At 36.7% G+C, this 18,189-nt stretch overlaps 1 protein-coding gene across 1 annotated transcript in view; it reads right to left on the reverse strand.

The window, feature by feature from the left end:
• The window catches only part of C20H12orf40 (chromosome 20 C12orf40 homolog), a 53,473-nt gene that overhangs the window by 2,526 nt on the left and 32,758 nt on the right, over window positions 1–18,189 (reverse strand). The window contains exons 7-12 of the mRNA XM_059246995.1: window positions 12,781–12,896; window positions 10,436–10,959; window positions 9,590–9,659; window positions 7,909–7,969; window positions 4,607–4,670; window positions 2,474–2,556 (exon numbers count right to left, since the gene is read on the reverse strand). Coding sequence (XP_059102978.1) covers window positions 2,474–2,556; window positions 4,607–4,670; window positions 7,909–7,969; window positions 9,590–9,659; window positions 10,436–10,959; window positions 12,781–12,896 — 918 coding nt within the window. The remainder of the gene's footprint in view (window positions 1–2,473; window positions 2,557–4,606; window positions 4,671–7,908; window positions 7,970–9,589; window positions 9,660–10,435; window positions 10,960–12,780; window positions 12,897–18,189) is intronic.

Consider the following 18,189-nt stretch of genomic DNA (forward strand, 5'->3'; position numbering starts at 1 on the left):
CCAGCTACACAGCCAGACACAGAGTAAGAAGTATAAAAAAGTATACGAGAATACTGAAAGATAAAAGCCCCAAGGCTAAAGATAGATGAGATAATTTAAGGAAAGCTGACTAAGAACAAATCAAGCTAAGGCCAGGCATTTATAAGTAAAAATAAGCATCCATGAAATTTATTTGGGACCTGGGTGGTGGGGCCCCCAAAGTGTAAAGAGCCACAAAACAACATCATTTTGGAACCCAACATGGGGCCAGAGTAAAAGAAGATCCAACAACATTGTGGCTTACCAATGTGGTGCTCAAATTTCCATAATGCCTGAGAAAGCTTGAAAAAAAAAGGATACAGCTGCTTTAAGTGTTTCTGTGTGCTGGTGGCCCCTTGAGCAGCCAGTACATAACATAAAAAAAGCTAAGTAAAAATGCCTGCTACAGCACAAGCGTCAGCATTCTAGAGCTCTAGGAAGGTTGAATGCAGTTCCTGGTAAGATGAACTTCTAACCAGGATGCAAGCTTTAGGCTTGGCTCTCAGGAACCAGGAAGCAAGCAGAGCCAGCCAAGAGAGCTGTATGAAGGATCCAGGTGTAGCTTAGCAGTCTAAAGTTTGCTCACACAGTCAAAAAAAGCTAAAAGATAACACAGTAAGAGAAGTCCAGACGGAAAAAACCTCTAAACAGACTCCAGTGTGTTTTACATTGTGCATAGGATAAAGAAAGAAAGGAAAATGGGTATAGACAGTCACAGAAATAGTTAAAAAAAATAAAGTCTTTAAGGGGAAAATAAAAGTAATATAAAAGAAAAAACCACATAAGATGGGAAATACACAGAGAGTCTGTATCTTATGTAGTGTTGTGTTGATTTTAATTTTTTTTTTTGAATGCTGACAAACAATAGCTACTGAGAGACATGGGATTGTGAGCTGGACTGCTAAATTGAACCAACCTCGATACTTTAAGGTTATCTTAACTTTAAAAAAGAAGCCAAAAATATATTTATCAAATGGAAATAAAAATGCTAGTTTTGTTCCCACAGGAGACGAAAGGTTGTGGATTCCTTCAGGAATAATATGGATGAGGTTTGATCAAGGGAGACTTCCTGAACCTTGTACAGGTGATATCAACAAAGGTTATAGCTGGTCTTCCCAGGACTTAGCCATTATCTCAAATTTTCTCAGGAACCTCTGAAAAAGATGCCCTTTGCCTACAGACAACAGGAAGCGGTTTGGAGAAAATGACATCCACATTCCCAAGAGTTGGCAGGTGTGGGTGGTCTTTGGTTGTTTGGTAAGTTATGCATGTCTATTATATTTTAGCGGAATATAGGATAAAAAGACAACTATTAGTCTCAGATATTTTGCATTGGCATGGATTTTGGTATATTGATACAAATTTAAAGATATTTTTATTATACCATATATATGTTTCTACTCTTGTTTAAAGGAATTCTGTATATTGATATAAAATTAAGGTAATTTTTGCTATAATACACTGTATATATGTTTCTACTCTTGTTTAAAGGATTTTTGTATATTGATAAAAATTAAGGTTATTTTTGTTACAACAAATTGTATGTATGTTTCTATTTTTGTTTGAGGTATTGTGCCTATGCAGTTCATTTGGAAATGTAGGGTGAAGTTCTAGTTTTTTAAAGCTATTGTTATAAACTATATAGGATAATCAGGAAACATAGGTTAGTGGTTAGTAATTTATAACAATAAAAATTATAGATATGTTAGGTATGCTTTCCAGATCATATAGAGATATATTTTAGATAGATAGATGGTTTCCAAACCTTTCAAAGACCTATAGAATATGGCATTTAAAATGTTTTGTTAACTTAGGGCTTTTCATAACAATGAGACACATCTGCTCCTGGCATCACCAATTTACTTCAGATATGTGGGCACTGAAGAAACTCCTTATGAAGTTTGCTTTCAATGTGGCAAGCCTAGCCATTTGGGCAAGAAGCTGCTCTTGCCTAGACTGATTGACAGTATGTTGTTATAAACTGGACCCACAGGAAAGGGACTACTGCACTTTGCCAAAAGGTGGGATGGTCCTTCAGAGTTTCTGCTTCACAGAAGAAACTGCCAGACATCCTACAGGACACAGAGGAAAGTGACTAACAAACTTTGCCAATATAGTCAGGAGAGTCTTTGAGCATTAGTGATAAATGTTTACAGAGATAATGAATATATTCTTGTAAGTGTGTATATATTTATATATCCTGATAAGAAGCTTTTATAAGAATATATTCATTATCTCTGTAAACATATATCACTAATGTTCAAACACTGGTTTTACTTCGGTTAACATTTCTGACATTTTTACATTTAAAAAATTTTTTAACTTTCACAAAATCATTTTTGTTTATGTAACTTTTATTTCCACTATTGGCTCAACTCTTCTCAATGTAAAAAGAGAAAAAAACAATTTTAAATTAATTCAGCATATATTAACAATCTCGAAAGGAGGGGCTTACCAAGTCAGAACTTGAGCTGAAAGTGCTCTCTGTTGGCCGTGGAGAGTAGCTGGCAGACTGGCTGCTCTGTGAAGACTCTAGATCTGAAATAAAACTCCCATTCATGCAGGAGGGTACCACTCACACGCAAAGTAGACACATCTAAGTTCCACTAACATAACGAACAGCACTTTATAAAATGTGCCAAGCTCACTGAAATTTCTGATGAGGGCGGTAATTTCTGATGAAAAAGAAAACTGAAGGAAAGTGAAGGCTTGATATGATTCTGAACAGTGTACTCAAGGCTTTCTCCTCCTAAGGTTCAGCAAGTCCACAGGTGCTGTAAGCACAGACACCAGAAGGAAGAAGCCTGTCTGTTCCAGGGACCTTACCCATAACAGCATATGAAGGGTGTGATGACAGAAACGAAGGTGTGGCCTTATCTCTGATAACCTACGCACCTGCACACAAATGTAACTCTCTGGGCTGAGGTTCTGAGCAGGTGTGGAAGGCCTGCCAGCGTGTGTTCACCTGTGTCATGGCCATCGGAATAATGCACAGAACTCCTGAGTGAATCTGTAAGGAATGGATGAAGTCCCAAGGAAATACATGTGGTTGGCATAAGCACAGCCATGTCAGGACTCCAGTGCCTCAGACCCATGGACATGGCAAGCCTTCTCCTGGTCTGTGTGCAGTACTGGCAGTGTATACAGAATATCTTCCTCCTGATGTCTAGAGCCTGAGACTGCTCCCCACAGAGACCTTCTACTAAAATTGGACAGACCTGCCTCCTTGATTCAGATGTATAAAAGCAACTCTGGTGTCCAGGTTACTGTTGGTATGTACTCCATCGGAGTGTACAGTGCACCAACCCCAGCTTTTCTGTATATCCGTCAGTCATTTCTTCATTCTCACTGACCAGTTAGGACAGTCCCTAGAGTCATGCGGGTCATAGCACTTCTGAAATTTCATCTTTTTAGCATTTACATTTCTGTCCTTTGTTCCTTTGTTGTGTTTTAACTTGTATCTCCCAGGAAAGACTGCTCTGCCATTCTTTCTCTACACCTACTTGGCATACATTTTACCCTTACACTTACCTTCTCATTCTTACTTTATTCTCTTCTTTCTCCTTTCCCCATTATTTCCTCAAAAAACAAAACAAAACAAAAAACCTCTTTGCTCTAAAAGACTCTAAACTAAATTTTTCCCACATGCTACTCTCGTGCACCTGTCTCTGAATTTCAGGGGCAATGGGCAGTGCACAGGTTTCTATTACAAGCTCACACTGTACTGCCGTCATACCCCTGCAGATTTACTGCAGCCAACTCCCCCTAAACAGCAGTGGGCAATGTAAAGCCAAGTGAAGACAACTCCCCAGAACTCACACTAAATAAATGAAGTAAGCAAACAACCTCAGACTAGGAAAGAAGGAAAATTACCAAAGTAGATGAAATAATCAGTAATATGGAGGCAAAATTATAAAAACGGAGGAAAACTTCATTTAGGAAATGGAAATTTAAAAAAAAATAGAAAATTTGAAAATAAAAGAACCAATAAATCACATAGCACAGAGGGAATCCTCACAGATAAGACTACACAAAGAGAATTTCACAGATGGAGAACAAGTTCAGACAAAATGATCTAGGATATATATAAAGAAAAAGCAAAGTGAATATAACCAAATGTTCAAGAGGTAAAAACCCAAGAATCCATGAGGTAGAAGAAGTAACTAAGGTATAAATGATTTGTTCAAAATAATTATAAAATTTAAAAAAAAATTTTAAAAATGAAATGGATGAACCTCAAAACATAATAATACCTGGTGGAAAAAACAAAAACAAAAAAAATCCAAGACACTAATGACCTCTAGGGACCATGGTAGGAAATGCAACAGGGGACATTTTCTCAAGTACAGTTCCTATTGTCTCAAACTACAGTTGAGTACAAAACTGAAACTGTACATTTATATTATAAGTGTTCATCATGACTATTTTGTAAAAGAAAAACGCTATTTTAAGGAATCAACTGTACTGTAGTCTATTCTAAAATATCTATTAAATATATGCTTGCTGGTAAAATCTTTAAAACCTTTAAAATTTAATTTCTACTTCTTTCTTTTCTAAAATAATAAAGTTACCAGATAGTTACACTCACAGATTTTCTCAGTAGACATTGACCTTTCTTTTAGAGGACACATTCTTCTTCCTTCCATCTGGATCTAAAGAAAAGAATCAAAATTTTAACAATCCAAAGCATTATTCATAATACTCCTCACATATATCCATCCAACCAATACCACCAGCTCATTTTATAATACGTCTGCTTTATATTACTTTGATTCAATAAAGACAATTTCACAAAGAAAAAACTATCCAACTAAATTTAAATTCCAATTGGCTTAGAAACATCGAGAGCAGAGTAGACAATTGCTAAGAAATGTACTATTAACGAAAAGAAAGGCTTCACGGTGCCATGGTGCATAGAGTTAAAAAATGCAAAATATTAAAGTACTTGGGAATGTAGTATTCTATACTTTTTTGTTTTTTTTTTAAGGTGGGATATAAGTTACCACTTTTCCTTTAAAAAAAAAAAGGTTAGAATTATAAATTATCTCTAGAACATACAGTTGGTTGTAATTTCATTACTTTCTACATGATTAATGAATTATGAATTTGTTTCCTTTCTTATTTTTAAAATGCAGAGTGTTTCCTTATTTCTAGGAACTTAAAAAGGTTAAACAACTGGGTTTGTTTTGTTGTTCTGCTCTGGATTTTTGTAAAATCTGATGGAGGAATGTGGCTTCAGGTGTCCCTGCTGAGTGTCTGAAGTGCCCTTTAGAGCTGACAGACCATATGCCAGTCTACATGAACTGAAAAAAAGGCTCCCTTTATAGCCGCTATATGACAACTTATGACAGATGGTATGACTTACTATATGACAGATAAATGACAGTCAACATGGACTGAAAGAAGTGCTCCCTATGTCTTTTGGAGGAACATAGGGCTATAGATGAGTGAAGGAGATATTGTCTAGTCACCTCCCTTTCCTCTTGAATGTAAAGCCAGTTTACATTTCTAAGCATGTCTTGAACTTGATGTAGACAGTATAGATATTGTAGACAATTTCATTTATAGCCATGAGCAGAAGTAATGTACACTATTTCCAGTCCAAGACCAGTAAAATCTCAAGCATGCTCTACTCAGTGTATACTGCAAACCTAAGAACCACCCAAAACAAAAGCCCCCTCCAGTGTGAGGTCTTGAGGTAACACAGGAGCAGCACCTCTTCCCTAACCATTTTATCATTTAAAAATACTTTCCTATTCAACTCTTGACACACATAAGCTCTAAGAAGAAAAGAAGTGGTTGAATCACACCATGCAACCCATCTCTGGGATTGTATACAGCAACCCAATATGTACATGGCTACAAAGGCATGTATGCACTCCAATGTCCATACCAAAGCTGCTCATAAAAGATGGCTGTCTTTTCTATTGCTGTAATAAACACCATGACCAAGAAAACTTAGAGAAGACAGCATTTAATTTCATGCCTTACAGTTTCAGAGGGTTAGAGATAGTGGAATAAAGGCATGGCAATAGGAACAGCTGAGAACTTACATCTTGAGACACAACCATGACACAGAGAGAAAGAGAGCTAACTGGGAATGGCATGAGCCTGTCCCTAGTGACACACCTCTTCCAACAAGGACATACTTCCTAATCCTCCCCAAACTGTTCCACCAACTGTGGCCCAAGTATTCAAATCTATGAACCTATAGGGGCAATTCTCATTCAAACCACTACATTCCACTCCCTGCTTCCCATAGGCTTGTGGCCATAAAATACAAAATGCATTTAGTCCAACTTCAAAAGTCCCCATAGTCTTTCAGAGTCTCAACACTATTTAAAAGCACAAAGTCTCTTCTGAGACTCAAGGCATTCTCTTAATTGTAATCCCTTGTAAAAATAAAAAAAGCAAATTACATACTTCAAATATACAATGGCACAGAATACCCATTACTATTGCAAAAGGGAGGAAAGGGAGACTAAGGGAATATTGGACCAAACCAAGCAGGGCAAACTCCAAATCCTATAGGTCCACAACTGATGTCAAGGGCCGAGATGACTCCACCCTTCCGGCCTTACTGACTGCAGCACACCTCTTTCCTGAGCAGCTGCCACTCCTGTGTGCAGCTCTTCTTGGCACATGTCTCATGGCTCTGGCATTTCCAACATCTGTGTCTCCAGTGTAATCCAGGCTTCACTTTCCCAGCTTCACGTAATTATCTCTCAGGCCTTCATGTCGGGTCTGCCCTGCCACATGCTGCCTGGCCTCCACATCTCTCCTTAACCATGGAGGAAGATTCCAAGCCCCTTTATTGGTGTAGCCTTTGTGACTCCAAAGCCAGAACCAGACAGATAACACTGCCAAATTCAATTGCCTACTTAGGATGGATCCTGGACCCCTCGAATCACATTTGCATGAGCTTTCCTTTGTTGTTGACTTTAGGAACAGAAACTCCTTCAGGCCTTTCCTTTTTACAAGGTGGAAGCTCAGCTGGATTCAGTCTTGCCCTGGGACACTCCTGCTTTTATTCCATTCTGTAATGTCATCTCTTGCAGCACAAGCCTAGGCTCTAATATTAAATTTCCTGTGCTCTTTTTCTCTTCAAACTGTACATTTTGTATTTCTTTTTGTTCTACTTGTTCTTTTTCAATGTAGATCTGCATAAGAGTTATTGCTAATAACAACGTGACAGAGTCATCATTAGGCTATCTAGAAATCCCCTCCACCAAAACTTTAGTTCATTACCTTTCACTTTAGCCATTCTTGGGCTGATTCTTAGGACTTGGGCAAAGGCAGCTACATTCTTTGCCCAATATCACAAGTAATGGTCTCTAGCCCAGTTGCTGATATTTCTCCCTGAAGTCCCCATAGTCTACATTGTTCTCAGCAACATTGTCTTCCAAGCCCCACCAAGATGACCTCATCAATCACTAAATAAGATAATGCCCTACAGTCAGATGTTATAGAGGCATTTTCTCAATCGAGGTTCCCTCCTTTCAGATGACTCCAGTTTATGTCAAGCTGACATAAAATTAGCCAGCACAGTTATTAAGGAAAAACTATATAGTTAAGAGTATCAAATTACATAAGCCAGTAGTTCAGTTCCTGACTCAGTTGTACTCATCAAGAGAACAGTAAAACACAAAGCATTTTTTTCTTCAACAAAATCTTACAGTGCAATAAGAACTATTTTTAATGTATCTAATTTGTCTCAAAGAACATTATATTTTCTAACTCTAAGCCATAACTTCTCTAATATAACAGAATATGAGTTTACATGAAAATAAACATGAATAAAATACAATCTTAAATCAAGGTAAACTAAATACTAAAATAGGACACCACAAACTGAATTAATTGAAAAGACAATGCAACAATGAGCTTTACCTCATTATGGTCAAAATCACATGACTGCTTATGATGTAATTCTTTCAAAGGAATATCACCCCTAGGGATTATTAAAAAAAAGTATTAAAGCATATTTCCTCTGACAATTACTATTCTAAATTTTGGGTTCAAATCAGAATTATGTAAGAAGCTTTTTAAAAATATGAATTGACAAGTACCATACCAAACTGATCATTTATTTTAATATGTAAGTTAAACATCTATATTTTCTATGCACGTGCATATTGGTGTGTAAGCACAAATATGTGTGCACAAATGTATGTGCACATGTAGATGCCAGAGTTCAACCTCAGCTGCTGTTCCTCAGGGTGTCTCATGGAGATCTGGGGTTTGATCAGTAGGGAAAGCTAGCTGTCAACAGGCCCCAGGGATCCTCCTTCCCCCCATCCCCCATCCCCCATCCCCCATCCCAGTGTTGGAATTAGCAGTGCTCATCAATGTACCTAGCTCTGGAATCAAACTCAGGTCCTAGTGTTTGGGCACCAAATCACAATGAGCCAAATCCCCAGCCTGGAAACATCTATATTGTGACATAATCACTCCAGGTAATTTAGATCTTCACTCAAGATTGAGAATCAGGTCCTTTTCCCATTTTGTTTTTGCTCTTTTGAAACATAGTGCCATACGTCCTAAGTCACCTTTAAAAGCTGAATTTAAAGATGATTGAAGAACCAAGAATTTCATTTCTCAATTTTAGAAATACATTATGTGCCTAAGTTTTAATAAATACCAATTCCATAAAAACGGCATGTATGAATTCTTTTTATCAATAGATACTTTAATGATTTCCATAAGAATATAGAATATTCTTTCACAATAAAAGTATAAGTAAATTTAAAATCAAAGATCTGACTAAATTATGATTATTACTAAGAAAAACAGGACTATTTAGTAACTATCAGCTAAAATAATGTTTCCCTGCATTATCAATAATTATAGATAATTTTGTAGAAGAGCCATCAAGGCAGCCTCAAAACTCAAAGGAATAAACCATGTCTTAAGAAATAAAAGACCCAATTAAAAAATCTAAGATTCAAAATACTTTTTACACCATCAGCAGTAGGAAGCTGGATCTGGTGATGCATGATCATTTCCATGTAACAAAAAGCATAACAATGATGAGATACAGGGGAGAGCAACTCTGAATATATCGATTCTGTCATATAGGGGGCCGTGGGAGGTGAATGTTAGCACGCAGAGGATGCTAGAACACAGATGTCACATAATGGGGCTAGTCTTGCTTATACTGCCTCACTGCATTCTCATGCTCCCTGTTGATTCTATACCAAACACGCAATATTCTTGTGGGGACTGCAAAAGAGGCAATATGCTGTTTGCGCTAATAAGCATTCTACCCATGGGATACTTCTATTTCTGCTAATCAGGGAACTGATATTTAGAAGATATATGGTGGATATTCAACACTAAATGGTCAGATGACAAGGTCTTGGAGGCTGGAAAATGTGAACATCATGGCCTTAAGAAGTTGCTTTTACTCATTGTTTTTATATATACATATATGTACATATACACATGTATATATAAAAGGGCACGGCTTCTTTGAGACCAGTTTGCTCACCATCCAGCAAACATATAACATCTTATGTTCTATTTGTTCATTTGAATACATGCATTATACTAGATCTAAATCAAAACTTACATAGAGCATACTGGGTATTCCCAGGTATTTCTCCACAGCGCTTCCTCTTGGTCATCACTTTCAATATTTCCTTCAAAAATAAAAGCATACACTGAATTAAAGTTAGCATCATTTATTTTCATTTTTAATTCAAAGCAGAAGGATACGCAGAGGGAAACTGGTAGTACATGATATAATACAATAAAACATTATGTGGCTTTATGTACCTCCCAGCACATTATATAAATTAATGTACTGCACATTCATCCCCTGGTTTCTGATAGGAATTGGTTCCAAACCCTTCCCCTCTACTCATTTTCCCCATAGACACCAAAATCCCTTGACATGCCAGTGTCTTGCATAAAATAGCTAAATCTGTTCACATAATGCATATACTCTCAAATTCTTTCTGTCACCTGCAGGTGACTTAGAATATCTGATACAGTAAGAATGCTCTTTATGAAAATACTCATTTGTGTGTGTATGTGTACTCTCAGATGCAGTATGTGTCCTTCTGCCATGGCTGCCAGGACTGAACTCAGGTCAGCAGCAAGCCATCTTGCCAACTCTGAGGATGCTATTAAATAGTCTATATGCTCTGCTGGTTAGGGAATAATGGTCAGAAAAAAAGTCTGTGCAGGTTCAGCAAAGACATCTTCGATTTAGTCTATATAGTTAGTTGAATCTAAAAATATAGAACATTTGGATATGGAAAGCCAGCTATATGTGTATAAATATATGAAACATGGTTATATATATATATATATATATATATATATATATATATATATAGAGAGAGAGAGAGAGAGAGAGAGAGAGAGAGAGAGAGAGAGAGAGAGAGAGAGAAACTGAGTGTGCAACACCAACCTTTTCTTCCACATCTGGTTGGGTGACAATCTTTCTCCAAAGATCTAAATTCACGTATTTCACTACTGTTGGACTCCTTCAGGTAGGGCTTCTTTGACTGACAGGTTCCTAAGTAACTTGTATTCAGAGGAGGATTAGGAAGAGCTACTTGTGGAACTGTACAATTCCCTCTAGTGACCCCACGAGTGGAGTGGCTTCCATCAGAAGAAGCCACACAGGTGCCACTCAAACCATCATAACCACACTTAGGAAAGGCTGCCATTCTCCCTGGCTGATCTCTGCTCAATAATTGGATCATGTTGTGACTGACAAATGTGTCCGAGTCGTGATTGTATGACAGATGTCTCTGGGTAGGCTGGCTCACATCTTCAAGAAAATTGGAGAATTCTTTCCCATTATTTCCCCAAATCTGTTGCACTGATGTTTTTTCCGTAGCAAAGTCTGGCTGTCTTCTTTGACAGAGGCTTCCACAATCTTCACCCATAATCACAGATCTTCTAGTAAAGAAATCATCAGTTTCTGAACTTTGGAATAAATAGAAACATATTTAGCAGGAAAGGTTTGATCATTTTTATTTACAAACACTAGCTTAAATTTAAAACTTTAAAGAAGATACTGGAGGATGACTAGCATTTTCCCAAACTGCATTTTAAACTTAATATTTAAGCAAATAACAATGCTTTGGAAGGAAATTTATCTCATATATTCTTCTATTAATAGGCATGAAAATAATTTATACATGGTTCTGTATTCCAATGTGAAACTGAGTGCATAGTTTTATTTATTGTTAGCAAACAAAACATGCTATTCAATAGTCTGTCATCTACAGCACAGTCTAGCGAATAACCTAGTGTCCACTGTGGGTTGCTGCTGTCTAGTTAAACAGAGAAAGAGATTTTTGAAGACTACTGAGGGAGGTAATCTCATGTAAAAATATTTTTTAAATAATTATAAATTAGCAAATTTAGCAACTGAAATAGTTACAAAGTTCTCAGTGAAGAAAAATAAAGATGTTATTGATTTTTAAAAAATAAGGTAACCCAGATGAAGGCTAATTAGGTGAACTGGGTAACCTATAAATTCTTTTCCTAGGCAAAAATAGAAATTCTGGGTTAAATCTAGCTTATGCATAACAATCAAAGCTGACAAAGAATAGTAACAACAAAAATACCTTTTGTTTTATTGCCGCTGACTATAAACTCACTTGAGATTGGACTATTTCAGAGAATGAAAGTATAAAAAAGTTTTTGGGAGAGACACAAGACTGTTAACAAGAAACTGTTAATATTTTATTTTTAATTATGGATATTCATTTATGTTATTGGGTGCCATATGTGCAGCTGAGTGTAGGTGTCTACAGAAACCAACGGTGTCAAATCCTTTGTGTAGCTAGAGTTTTCCTGCCTGGCCAACAATCAGGACAAATCTCTATCACCTGCCAGTTCCACAGCCTCAGACCCGACCAAGTAAACACAGAGACTTCTATTGGTTACAAACTGTATGGCCATGGCAGGCTTCTTGCTAACTGTTCTTACAGCTTAAATTAATCCATTTCTATAAATCTATACCTTGCCACATGGCTCGTGGCTTACCGGCATCTTCACAAGCTGTTTCTCATCATGGCGGCTGGCAGTGTCTCTCTGACTCAGCCTTCCACTTCCCAGCTTTATTCTCCTCCTTGTCCCGCCTACACTTCCTGCCTAGCCAATGGCCAGTCAGTGTTTTATTTATCGACTAATTAGCAACACATTTGCCATACAGAACATCCCACAGCACCTTTGGAACTGGAGTTACAGGTGGCTTTTAGCTGCCTGATGTCGGTGCTGGGAACCAAATCAGGATCCTTGTAAAACCAGCATGTGTTCTTAACTGCTAAGTTATTTCTTCAACCTGAAAATTTTGATTCTACTTTGCTTTTAACTACCTATTAAATATTTAAATAGAAATATTAAGTTCTAAGCATTAGGTCATGTGTTCAGGTTAGAGACAGAAAGAATTATTAGTATTAAATAGAGAAAAATTCATGTTTTGGGTCATATGTTCATAGATTATAATTCCCTCTGATTTCTCAATGAGCATCTAATTAATGTTTTATACTAAAAGACATAATCTATTGTAATAACATACACCATTAAAGTCAGAAAAGTTTTCTATCATTATAAATGGGAGAATAATCATAGAACATGTCATAAGTTATAAAGCACATTATATGTGGAAATCATATTTTATAATAACTGATTTTCAGCATTATATCTTCAGCTAAAAATATTCATGTCCTTTTCAAATCAAAGTGACGGCTTAGCGTTCCGCTCTCCGTATCATCTTCTCTTCTGTGCCCTACTCACCTGCTTATTCTCTCATATGATGCTCCAAAGTCTGCCGTTCTCTGAGATGGACTGAAAATATCTTGACGTTTATGTAATTTGGAAAATAAGGGATCAGAAAATTTTCCATTACTGAACTGAAAAAGGAAGAAAATGACAAAACAGTATGTACATATTTACAATATAAATTGTACTTACCTATCTTCAGATAATTACTAACTAATGTGTAGTTATACTATGTATCAGCAAGAAAATGAATGTTTAAATAGATATCATCTAATGTTTTATTTTCTGCTCTACGGCGTAATTAATAGGATATGGAGTTTAAGCTGTATAGACAAGGTTTTGTCTCTCCGATATGAACGAGGTGGATTTTCTCAGCCCTCTGTGCCAGCTGACTCTCTGCCTAGGATGTCTGGTCACTGGCCCACCTGGCAGTGACTCGGGCAGGGGATTATGACTCTCCATCTGGTCTCCCCTTACAATCTCTCCAGTCTCATTCCTAATCTTGCAGCAACTGCTTTCAGGTGCCTCTCCCCACCCTACCTCCATTTCCTGGGGTTTCTGACAAACTTTGTGGGGGGACCCAGCTTCCCCACCTAGTGGACCCTCTCAATCCTCCCTCTTAGCCCATCTCCATTCCTGTGTGTCAGCCCCATTACCAAGGAACACTTTCTACCTGGAACCCCAGTGGCCACACTTGGCAGTGACTCGGGGAGTCAGTTCACACCATCCTGTCCTTCTTTCTGATGTTTCCATCCTCATGCTCAGCCCTGGAACTACCGGCTTGAGGTGCCCCTCCTCCCACCTCTGCTTCATTCACTGGAGACTCCATGGGTTCAGATCCAGCGTCACCCTAGGTCCTCACTGTTGTCTCTCTACATTACTTCACTGCAGCCTACTTTCAAGATCCCCTCTACCACCACACATGTAATTCTTGGGGACCCCATCTTTGACAAGATCCCCTTAGTTCTTCCCAAGTCCCCACTCAGCCTTTCTTCCTAGCCCGCCTCTATTCCTCTCTGCCACTCACTGACCTGCAGAAGCACTCTCGACCAGACAACCACAGCCAACACACATTCCTAAGATCCAGAGAGGGCAACAGAAGCCATGGAACAGAAGAGCCACACATCCCCCCACAATAAGACCAGATAACAACATCTAGGATAACTTAGTTATCCCAACTCCAGATGCCTGAACAGCAGTATGAAAAAACAAACATTAGCAGCCAAGACAATAGGCCTCCTCCAGAACCCGGTCAACTTTCTGTAAGAGGACCTGAGAAACGCAATATAGCTGAAGCACAAGGACTTCAAAATGACAATTATGAATATGTTCAAGAACCTTCAAGATGACATAAATAAATGCCTTAGTTAAAACCATGAAATCACACACAAACAGTGAATGAAATAGTGGAAATAGTTCAAGACATCAAAGTAAAAACAGAATCACTAAAGAAAACCGCACTGTCATAAAACTGAAAAGTCAAATTTATGACTCCAAACAAAAGCCTCAAAGGTAAGCTTTACCAACAGAGTACAAGACATGGAAGACAGAATCTCAGTCATAAGAAAAGATAGAAGAAATAGATATCTCAGTCAAAGAAAACATTAAGTCTGAAAAAAATCCGGGCACAAGACATCTAAGAAATATGGGACACTATGAAAAGACCAAATCTATGAATAATAATAATAATAATAATAATAATAATAATAATAATGGAAAGAGAAGATCCCCAGGTCAAAGGCACAGAAAATATTTTCAACAAAATCATAGAAGAAAATTTCCCAAACCTAAAGAAGGGGATGCCTACCAAGGTACAAGAAGTAAACAGAACACCAAATAGAACCAGAAAAGAAATGCTTCATGACACATAATTATCATAATACTAAATGTATGAAACAAAGAAAGAATATTAAAAGCTACAAGGAAAAACAATGTAACATACAAAGTCAGATCCATTAGAATAACATCTGACTTCTCAATAGAGACTCTAAAGCCAGGAGGGCCTGGATAGATGTTCTACAAACTCTAAGGACCACAGAGATCAGTCTAGACCAGAATTCCCAGCAAAACTATCAATCACAATAGATGAAGAAAGAAAAACATTTTAAAATATTTTATTCCTAAATATTTTATTCCAAAATAAAAAAACATAATAAGCAAAGTTAAGTAGTATCTACAATCTACAAATCCATCTCTACAGAAGGCACTAGAAGAAAAACTTCAATCTAAACAGGTTAACTACACCCAAGAAAAAACAAGGAATAAATACTCCCAGACCACTAAGTCAAAATGGGGGGAAATTCACTCCATACCAACAAAATAATCATAATCAATAAACACTGATCATTTATAACTCTCGGTGTTAAAGATTTTATTCTCCAATATAAAAACACAGACTAAAAGACTGGATTAGAAAACAGGATCCATCTTTAGGCACATCCAAGAAACACATCACCTCAGGGTAAGAGGATGGAAAAAGATATTCCAAGCAAATGAACCAAAGAGAAGCAAGCATATAGAGCCATTTTAATATCTGACAACATAGACTTCATACAAAAACTTATCAGAAGAGATAGGAAAGGACACTACGTACTTATCAAAAAAAAAAAATAACATCTATACACCAAATACAGGGGCACCCAAGTTCACAAAAGAAAAACTAGTACAGGCTAAATCACATACTATGTTCATATACTGATAGTGGGAGACTTTAATACCCACTCTTGCAAATAGGTCATTCAGACAAAAACTAAACAAAGAAATGCTATTGTTAAATTACATAACAAATCAAATAGACATAGAAGATATACATAGATCATTAAATCATAACACAAAAGAATATAGCTTCTTCTCAGTACCTCATGGAACTTTCTCCAAAATAGGCCACATACTTGGACACAAGTCTCAACAGATACGAGAAAATTGAAACAAAAACAACCTATATCCTATTAGAGCACCCTGGATTAAATTAGCTGAATATCAACACCACCAAAAACAACAGACAGTATACAAACTCATGAAAACTGAAAAACTCATTACTGAATGAAAAATTTGAAGAAAGAAATTAAAAACTTTCTAGAATTAAATGAAAATGAAAACACAACATACCCGAACTTATGGGTTATATAACGAAGGCAGTTCAAAGAGGCAAGTTCATAGCACTAAGTGTCTAAATTAAAAAAAAGATGGAAAGATATCATGCTAGCAACTTAACAGCACACCTGAAAGCTTTAGGGAAAAAAGAAGAAATAACAATCAAAGGGAATAGATGGCAAGAAATAATCAAACTCAGAGCTGAAATCAATAAGAGAAACAAAACAAGACAAAAAAATCAACAAAATGATGAGTAGGTTCTTTGAGAAAAATCAGTAAGATTGGTAAACACCTAGGCAGATTAACGAAAAAGTGAACAGAGATTAAATTAATAAAATTAGAGACAAAAGGGGACATCACAACAAACACCAAGGAAATCCAGAGAATCACAAGGGCATACTTTCAAAAATAGAGAAATTCCTTGATATATTAAGTCTAACTAAGTTAAATCAAGATCTGATCATCAATTTATACAGACCTATAAGCCCCAAAGAAACAGTAATTGAAAATGTTCCAACCAAAAAACTCCCAAGGACAGATGGACACAGTGCAAAATTCTGCCAGACTTTTCAAAGTAGAATTAATGATAATACTCCTCAAATTATTAAACAAAATAGAAACTTAAGGAACATTTCCTAATTCTTTTTACAAAGCCACTATTACACTGATACCAAAACCACAAAGAAAACTGTCAAACATTAAAAATTATAGAACCATATATCTTAGGAACACAGATGTGAAGATTCTCAATGAAACGCTTGCAAATAGAATTTAGGAACACATCAAAAAGATTATCTGCTGTGATCACTTTGGCTTCATCCAGAAACCCATGTTTTGATAAATGCAAAGGATAAAAGTAATCTACCACATAAACAGACTGACAGAGAAAAACCACGTAATTATCTCATTAGGTGTATAAAAGATCTTTAACAAAATCCAAAACCCCTTCATGACAAAAATCCTTGAAAGATTAGGAATACAAAGGACATACATCAACATAATAAAGGCAATTTACAGCAAGCCCATAGCCATCTTCAACCTAAATGGAGAGGAACTCAAAGCATTTCCACTAAAATCAGGAACAAAACAAGGATGCCCACTCTCCCCATACCTACTCAGTCTAGTACTTAAAGACTTAGCTAGAGCAGTAAAACAACTCAAGGATATCAAGGGGATACAAATAAGCAAAGAAGAGGTCAAATTCTCTTTAAATGAAGAGTAAGACATTATTTCATATATAAAAGACCCTAAAATCTCCAACAGAGAATTCCTACAGCTGATAAACTCTTTCAGTCAAGTAGCTGGATACAAAATTAACTCACAAAGATCAGTACCCTTCCTATATATGAATGAAAAACAGACTGAGAAAGAAATGAAGGAAACAATACCTCTCACGATATCAAAAAAACAAACAAACATATCTTGGGATAACTATAACCAAGCCAGTGAAAGACTGGTATAAAAACATCAAGACACTGAAGAAAGAAATTGAAGACAATATCAAAAGACTGAAAGATCTCCCATGCTCATTAAGTATGATTAATACCGTGAAAATGGCCATCCTACCAAAAGTAATCTACAGACTCAATGCAATCCTTATCAAAATTCCAACACAATTCTTCACAGAACTTGAAAAGACAATTTTCAGCTTCATATGAAAGCATTCACAGGCACCCATAAACATACACACACACACACACACACACACACACACACACACACACACACAAGCACACAATCCTGAATAATAAAAGAACTGCTGGAGGTGTCACCATTTCTCATTTCAAGCTGTATAACACCACAGTATTGGCATAAAGAGAGACATATTGATCAATGAAATAAAACTGAAGACCCAGAAAGAAGCCCACACACCTATATTAGCCTATTTTTGTTTTTGTTTTGTTTTGTTTTACAAAGAAGTCAAAAAATGCATGCTGGAGAAAAGACATCATCAACAAACAGTGCTGGTCAATGTGGATGACTGCATTTAGAAGAATGGAAATAGATTCATATTTATCACAAAACCGACTCCAAATGGATCAAGGACCTCAACATAAGGACAGATAACACTGAATCGGATAGAAGAGAAAGTGTGAAATAGTCTTGAACTCATTGACACAGGAAAGGAACTTCTGAAGAGGACACCAAAAGTACAGGCCCTAAGAAAAAATAGTGCCTCAGCAAACTGAGAAGCTTCTGTATGACAAAGAACATCACAACCTAGAAAAAAATGGCAGGCTACAGAATAGGGAAAGAGCTTTATACAATTATTCATCTGATAGAGGGCTAATATCTAAAATGTATAAAGAATTCAAAAAACTGAACATCAAG

This window comes from Peromyscus eremicus, chromosome 20 (genome assembly GCF_949786415.1).
Source record: "Peromyscus eremicus chromosome 20, PerEre_H2_v1, whole genome shotgun sequence".
Classification (NCBI taxonomy): Eukaryota; Metazoa; Chordata; class Mammalia; order Rodentia; family Cricetidae; genus Peromyscus; species Peromyscus eremicus.